Below are 8,424 nucleotides of genomic sequence, written 5' to 3'. Positions count from 1 at the left end.
GCTAACCCAAATTTAAAACCTTATATAATATATGTTATTATCTAGAAGATACATACATACACCACCTTAGAGTCCAAGCAACCAAATAAAGAAAGAAAAGGCCTTCACACCAATAGCTTGTTCCTTAACGTCTCTTAAACTCAAAGCTATGACTTCCCAACTCACCGTTTGGTACACACTCATACATCGACAACCATAAGACTTTGATGTTTTACTCCACAACCCACCATTTATAATAATACCCTCTTCTCCTACACTCTCCTCATCTACTCTGAAACTTTGGCTTTGCCATGGCATCAAACTCCATGGCTGGCTTCATCACTGGTTCTCATTCTCATATCTCACATGATTCTGATGAGGTATGTGCATTCATATCCTTTCATGTTGTTTCAGCCAAATGGCATTTATCATTTTCTTTTGCCTTATATATGTTTTCAGGCTATTAAAAAGTTGGGAAGAAAAATAAATTTGTTTTGAGCTCATGCAATTTAGTTTATTTTTAATTTCATCTTTATTGTGAGCTAAAACCTGACATGCCAGATAATAAAGGGCGTCACACCAGGATGATACTTAAGATCGTAATGGACATTATTAAGTCTTTATTTTTTTTGGTAAATGAACTAATCTCTTTCAGACTGCGTAAAAAATGTCGCTTTCAGGAATCGAACATTTATTATTTTAGTCTTTATGTGAATATATAAGCAGAACTTATAATATTTGAAGAATTAATTTTACACATCAATTTTATGTTTGCATGTCTTTTCTCTAAAAGTTGATTAAGAAAATCGATTACTAGGTTGTGTAAAAAAATCACTTAAGGATAATAGCTTTTCAAGACTAATTTGTTACATTACTCAATCCATAACATCAAACATTAATGTTTTCCATGTTGAATTTTTCATAGTCACAAGTATATATCTTTTGCAGCATCAGCCTCCAACCCTTCAACCTTCATCCAAAGAATGTAGAGTTTGTGGTGATGAAATTGGATATAAGGAAGATGGGGTTCTATTTGTGGCTTGCCATGTATGTGCATTTCCTGTGTGTAAACCTTGTTATGAGTATGAGAGGAGTGAAGGGAACCAACTTTGTCCTCAATGCAACACTCGCTATAAGCGTCAGAAAGGTTAGCTTAGCTCTTTGTCATTGGTTTCATTTTGTGTTATTATAAGAACTTAGTTTTGCTAATGAAAATTTGAAATTTGTGATGGTGGATTGGTGGCTTCCTTGTAGGTTGTCCTAGAGTGGCTGGAGATGAAGAGGAGAACTTTGATGATGATGATTTTGAGGACGAATTTCAGATTAAGAATCATCATGATGATGATGTAGACCGGGAACATGATGTTAATCATGTGGTAATTTATTTCTTTTGATGACTGAGAAATTAACTTGAAAATTATGCTAACTTTTCATGGTTTACCTCAAATGAGGTTTCACTAAAATGGAACAGTGTTGTGTTTGTTGCTATACCATTATATTTAGTATAAGATAATCACAGAGGCTATGGTGTTGTGATTTTTACAGGAAAATGGAGACTATAATCAACAGAAGTTGCATACTGGTCTAGCTTTCTCTTCAGCTGGAAGTGGTAAGAAACTTGTTTGATTTTTTTACAGAAAATAAAATTGTATGTTTATTTTTCTTTCTGGTAAATTCTCTTTTGTTTATATGCTTTTCTGAGTTGATCTACTCTTCTATAGTGGCTGGCAAGGATTTGGAAGGTGACAGAGATTTCTACAGTAATGCAGAATGGGAAGAAAGAGTAGAGAAATGGAAAGTAAGGCAAGAAAAGAGAGGATTGCTAAACAAAGAGGACGGAAAAGAAGATCAAGGTGAAGATGATGATTACCTGTAAGTTGCTCTTTCTTGTGATTGAAAATGTCATAATCTGTCAAATCTCAAATGAATACTAAATTATGTAGCAGAAATTAAGCATTTCAACTTTTGTATATGAGGTTGCATTTTCACCTTTAATGACTTAACATTCAAAGATGATATATAAATAATTGGTAGAAAAGCTAGTTATTAAAAATTTCATCTTAACTTTAAGGGAGTGCTGATCTGAACACTGTTCAGCTTTGACCTCAAATCAATATAATCTTAGGAACTATGTTGCCTGGTAATTCACCTTTATTAGTGACAAAATTTATTGATTTGTGGATAAAAGCCTAAAACACTTCTATCTTCTGTAGTAATATAGAAAAAAGAAACGAGACTTTTATTTTTACTACCAAGAGTATTCTCTTACCCTATGGCTAAGGAACTAATCTCTTTCAGAGTGTGCGGCTGCCCTTCCAACAAGTATCGCTTTCAAGAATCGAACCCTTGACCTTTTGATCTTTTTGGGATCTAGCAGAGCCTTTCACCACTAGACCAATGCCTTGTTAGTAGAAATGGGGTTTATTGTTAAGTGAAAGCTCACACCACAAAAAGAAATGGGCAATCATAATCACGCCTCATTTAAGAGTCACACTCACACCACTTACCCTATCCCACAAACCTAATGTCATGTGTTTGTGCTAGATCTTGCATACAAGTTAAAATGCACCACATTACAAAAATTTGCATTAACTTACGTTCTTTACTTTTCAAACATGACAGTTTGGCTGAAGCTAGGCAACCATTGTGGCGAAAGGTCCCAATAGCTTCAAGCCTAATCAATCCATACCGCATAGTCATTATCATGAGGCTTGTTATTCTAGCTTTCTTCTTCCGGTTCCGTATCTTAACTCCAGCATATGATGCATATCCCTTGTGGCTTATCTCTGTGATATGTGAGATATGGTTTGCACTATCATGGATACTTGATCAGTTCCCTAAGTGGCTGCCCATCACACGTGAAACATACCTGGACCGCTTGTCCATAAGGTTTGAGCGGGAAGGGGAGCCAAATCAACTAAGCCCTGTTGATGTCTTTGTGAGTTCTGTGGATCCTTTGAAGGAACCACCTATTATAACAGCAAACACTGTTCTATCAATCCTCTCTTTGGACTATCCTGTTGAGAAGGTCTGCTGCTATGTGTCGGACGATGGTGCATCTATGCTTCTGTTTGATTCATTGGCAGAAACTGCTGAATTTGCAAGAAGATGGGTTCCCTTTACCAAGAAGTATAACATAGAGCCAAGAGCACCTGAGTATTATTTCTCTCAGAAAATTGATTACTTGAAGGATAAGGTTCAGCCTACATTTGTTAAGGAGAGAAGGGCCATGAAGGTATGATATAAGTATAGGACAAGAAAGATGGTTTTTATGCTTTTATGCGTTACTGTCTCGATATTCGTAGATATGTATTGTAACCTGTTTTTGCTCCATTTCAGAGAGAATATGAAGAGTTTAAAGTGAAAATTAATGCATTGGTGGCAAAGGCCCTGAAGAAGCCAGAGGAGGGGTGGGTGATGCAGGATGGAACACCATGGCCTGGGAATAACACTCGTGATCATCCAGGAATGATTCAGGTTTGGCCACTGCATTCTACAATTAATTCTTTTTTATACTTTTCATTATGTTTTCACTAAGCAACAAAGAAAAATGAATAGAAGCACCTTGCATTTTATGGAATGTGAATAGCCATTAAATTAGGGGCCCTAAGTTCTTAGGGAACACAGGAAAGGAAAAGATGCTCAGTAGTTACAATTTTTCTTCACATGTCAGTATACCGATATGTTAATAATGAACAAATTAGCATATTTTATTTGAAAATCATGTTAATTTTCATTAAATGAAGAGATTAGTGATGACAAGAATTAGTTGGTCTAAGCTGATATGGTTCATGGACTTTCCTTTGCAGGTATATTTGGGAAATGCTGGTGCACTAGATGTGGAAGGCAAGGAACTGCCCCGACTTGTGTATATTTCACGTGAAAAGCGTCCTGGCTATCCCCACCACAAGAAAGCTGGTGCCATGAATGCCTTGGTAAGTACAAAAATCTTGAAGTTATATTGGTTAACTCCTGCATAACCAGGATATTAGAAAATCGGTTTATAACTCTTGCTGTTGTCTATCCTCAAAAGGTTCGAGTTTCTGCTGTGCTTACTAATGCACCTTTCATGTTGAATCTGGATTGTGATCACTACATCAATAATAGCAAGGCAATCAGAGAGGCTATGTGCTTTTTAATGGACCCTCAGCTTGGGAAGAAGCTGTGTTATGTCCAATTTCCACAAAGATTCGATGGTATTGATCGTCACGATAGATATGCTAATCGCAACACTGTATTCTTTGATGTAAGTTCTACTCTTCCAAACTACTTTGGACAGATATGTGCCACTTGTATTTCACTGACAGACATTTAATTGTTTGTCACCAATGTTGTTTTCATGATAGATCAATATGAAAGGGCTTGATGGAATTCAAGGTCCAGTATATGTTGGTACTGGAACCGTGTTCAACAGACAGGCATTATATGGCTATGATCCACCAGTATCCGAGAAAAGGCCAAAGATGACATGTGACTGCTGGCCAACATGGTGTTGCTTTTGTTGTGGTGGTTCAAGGAAGTCCAAGGCAAAAAAGAAATCAGGAAAAAGGGGTATATTCGGTGCATTGTACTCCAAGAAGAAGAAAATGATGGGTAAAGATTATGTTAGAAAAGGGTCTGGGGCAATGTTCGATCTTGAAGAGATTGAAGAAGGGCTTGAAGGCTATGAGGACCTAGAGAAATCATCTCTGATGTCCCAGAAAAATTTTGAAAAGCGATTTGGGCAGTCACCAGTTTTCATTGCTTCCACTTTAGTGGAAAATGGAGGACTTCCTGAAGGCACCAATACTCAATCATTGGTTAAGGAGGCCATTCATGTCATAAGCTGTGGCTATGAAGAGAAGACTGAATGGGGAAAAGAGGTAATGCCATAAATCACAACGAACTCCTCCGATTTCGATTGTGTTAGATGAAATCTAAAAAAGGTTTAAAAAACATATTTCTTGATGTTTTACACACTGAATAATTTTATTATGATCACTGACTAGTAACCCCTTTACTACATAAAACAAGGTATATTGAATTCCATGGTTACTTAATCTAGGAAGTCCTTTTTGACAAATTTGTTTCTGTTACAGATTGGGTGGATTTACGGCTCAGTCACAGAAGATATTTTGACTGGATTTAAGATGCACTGCAGAGGATGGAAATCAGTATATTGCATGCCAAAGAGACCTGCTTTTAAGGGATCTGCCCCAATAAATCTATCAGATAGATTGCACCAAGTTCTGAGATGGGCTCTTGGTTCGGTTGAAATTTTCCTTAGTCGCCATTGCCCGTTGTGGTATGGCTATGGTGGGAAACTTAAGTACCTAGAGAGGCTAGCTTACACTAATACCATAGTTTATCCATTCACTTCCATCCCTCTAATTGCATACTGCACAATTCCAGCTGTGTGTCTCTTGACCGGAAAGTTCATCATCCCCACAGTAAGTACGCAATTATTAATTTCTTGTTATTACTAAGGTATCGTTTGGTAGACATGTCTGAATTGGACAGAACAGAACATGTGAGTTCGGTTATATGCTTACAGTATAGGATGAAAGACGAAAAAGTATAATATTTTGGTTCCAATAGTGTAAAACATCATGTTGTATCCTGAATAACTTGCTTTCACCTCTAATGCATAGAAATTCTATAAGAGTAGGAGGAAAGCAAGAACACTACTATTAAAGTTTGGTAATCTGAATGTAGATTTGTTTTCTTTGTGCAGCTGACAAACCTTGCTAGTGTTTGGTTTATGGCTCTATTCATATCCATCATTTTAACTGGCGTGCTTGAGCTTCGGTGGAGTGGGGTTACCATCGAAGACTGGTGGCGCAATGAGCAATTCTGGGTCATCGGAGGTGTTTCTGCGCACCTTTTTGCTGTATTCCAAGGTCTCCTTAAGGTTCTAGCTGGAGTAGACACCAATTTCACAGTCACAGCAAAAGCAGCAGATGATGCTGAATTTGGAGAGCTCTATCTCTTCAAGTGGACTACCCTTCTGATCCCACCAACCACTCTTATAATCTTGAACATTGTCGGAGTTGTGGCTGGAGTCTCTGGTGCCATTAACAATGGATCTGGTTCATGGGGACCTTTATTTGGGAAGCTATTCTTTGCCTTCTGGGTCATTGTTCACTTGTATCCTTTCCTCAAAGGTCTCATGGGAAAGCAAAACAGGACTCCTACTATTGTAGTCCTTTGGTCAATTCTTCTAGCATCAATTTTCTCATTGATTTGGGTCAGGATTGATCCCTTCTTGCCCAAGCAAACTGGTCCAATACTCAAACAATGTGGAGTAGAATGCTAAGAGATTGTGAAGTTGCAAGTTGGTGTAGTGTTCTTCCAAATTCACTTGATGAGTAATGGCACTTGTGTATGTTTCTATATTTTGTTACTGTTTTTTGAGTGATTGCCTATCTGAGAAGATTTATCAGTGTATATAGGCTTAAAGGAGAATTTTGATTCTGATTGGAACATGTTCATCTCAAGATACAATTAAATCTTATATTACAGCCATTGTCATTGTTTGGGACAAGATAATGTTTCATATAATAGAACTTGGTCCTTGAGAATAAGACTCAATTTTTCCAGCTTGATGTTTTCTGCTGAAGATAACTCCTAATTAGCATTTTTTACATTATTCATAACTAAATGATGAAATTCTCAAGGCTATAGCTCTACCTTGTTTCTTAAGAAAACAATATGAGATAAACTCAGAGCCAGCATTAACAAGAATCCTTAAATACAATCAGGATTGTCTCTTCTCTCAATTATGCAGTGACTATAAGAGTCTTCCACTTGTATTTCCAATTAAACAGGGATAGAAAAATACCCAGATCTTTCAACACGAGGCAATCTATTTTGAAGTAAAGTATTATACTCCTCACAAAAGTGGACTCTAGTTTGAAAATTTATACCTGAGGAAACCTCTGCACATTACCTTATCAGAAATATAGATTTAGAGTGCTCTTGCTCCAATAGATAAGTAAGGATTATTCCTTCGGTAGGATGGACTGAATAGGTCATTCCTCCCCTCTTGGTTGAAGTCATAGATGTTATGGCATGACTTCATTTGCTCAATAGATGGCATGTTGGATGCAATACTCCAACCTTGACATGCAACTTTTCTAGAGGTGTAGGAGGTTTTAATGTTAGTTTGGGAGTTGAATTTTAGAGGGGAAAGAAGAGAAAGAGAAGACTTGGGAGTCATGAAATACACTTGTGAGATGACTCTCAAGCCTTCTCTTTCCCTTCCTTCGCCTCCAAAATCTAACTCCTAAACTAACCCTTGGGAGTTAGATTTTGGAGGGGAAGAAAGAGAAAAGGAAGGCTTGTGAGTCATCTCACAAGTGTATTTCATGGCTCCAAAGCCTTCCCTTTCCCTTCCTTCCCCTCTAAAATCCAACTCCCAAACTAATCTTAAGGGAATAAAATATTGCACGAGGATATGAGGTATTTAAACAAAGGTGATATGCTCAATAAATTCATGGACGAGATCACGTGTGGAGTATTATATTTGACAAAATCAGATTGTACAAATTGGCTTTTTTTTCTTTGATGTAAATGATAGCACTTGACATGGTGTTTTCTATTTCCATAAAAGTTTAGTAGATAATTCCATCTAACAAGGTTTATATTTCCATCTCTTCAATCTTTGGACATATGAAGTGCTGATGAGGATTCAAGCAACATCAAAGCTTCACCTGTAATGTGTTATAATCAACAGAAACATGATTTCTAAAAAATTGCTAATGTTATGATTTTTTTAAATTACAAGCATGGAGAGGAATATTCAAATGCTCACAAAAGACTCAATGTACAATTTATTTGTATTTAAAATAACTAGCTCTGATCAAGCCACCTAAATGTCACATTAGCACTAAGTCAATAATTAATTCATCATGAAAATTTAAAACTTTAAAATAATTCATAGACATGCACTTTATAACTTGATTCATAAATATATGTCCACATCAGGAATTAATAGGGACACATGATAGAGGTAGTGTTAACCACATCAACACTTGACTGATCGACAGGACTAAGAAATTTTTTTAAGACTGAAAAACATATTTAAACCTTACTTTTTTTAGCTAATTTATTGATTCTTTGATATAGAAACATGTGTGAATAATAAGTATTATTAAATTTGCGTCTAAAATAACTATTTAGGTAACTCGTTGCATCCCAAACAAAAGCCATCTTGAAAAGTTTAAAACGAGTGTAATATCTATACATTGTCAATATAAAAATTTATATACATTCAGTACATCAACTCTACTCATTTGTATTACTTTTATTTAGAAAGTTATTGATGATTAAAAATGAATCATGGATGATACAGTAACAGTGTAAAAAACTGTTACATTGTCACTGCATACATCTAAAGTTTTAAAACATATAACAGCAGCTTCACAACAAAGTTAACTGCTAATTCTTGAAAGACCCAGAGATTTC

At 36.2% G+C, this 8,424-nt stretch overlaps 1 protein-coding gene across 1 annotated transcript; it reads left to right on the top strand.

Annotated features, from left to right (window-relative positions):
• Positions 215–6,561, top strand: LOC109334350 (cellulose synthase A catalytic subunit 4 [UDP-forming]). Its single transcript, XM_019570074.1, has 12 exons — positions 215–359; positions 928–1,126; positions 1,234–1,355; positions 1,525–1,588; positions 1,701–1,851; positions 2,602–3,214; positions 3,319–3,456; positions 3,789–3,914; positions 4,013–4,225; positions 4,326–4,841; positions 5,058–5,408; positions 5,693–6,561. Exons 1-12 carry the CDS (start codon positions 291–293, stop codon positions 6,272–6,274), a joined length of 3,144 nt encoding a protein of 1,047 aa, XP_019425619.1. The 5' UTR covers positions 215–290; the 3' UTR covers positions 6,275–6,561.

This window comes from Lupinus angustifolius, chromosome LG19 (assembly GCF_001865875.1).
Source record: "Lupinus angustifolius cultivar Tanjil chromosome LG19, LupAngTanjil_v1.0, whole genome shotgun sequence".
Lineage (NCBI taxonomy): Eukaryota > Viridiplantae > Streptophyta > Magnoliopsida > Fabales > Fabaceae > Lupinus > Lupinus angustifolius.
The sequence above is the reverse complement of the archived record's forward strand: the minus strand, read 5'-3'. Positions and strand labels throughout refer to the sequence as shown.

Coding starts and splice junctions, on each gene's coding strand:
- LOC109334350 (XM_019570074.1), top strand. CDS start 291: ATGGCATCAAACTCCATGGCTGGCTTCATCACTGGTTCTCATTCTCAT. Junction 3,215..3,318: donor AGGAGAGAAGGGCCATGAAG/GTATGATATAAG, acceptor GCTCCATTTCAG/AGAGAATATGAAGAGTTTAA. Junction 4,226..4,325: donor GCAACACTGTATTCTTTGAT/GTAAGTTCTACT, acceptor TTTTCATGATAG/ATCAATATGAAAGGGCTTGA.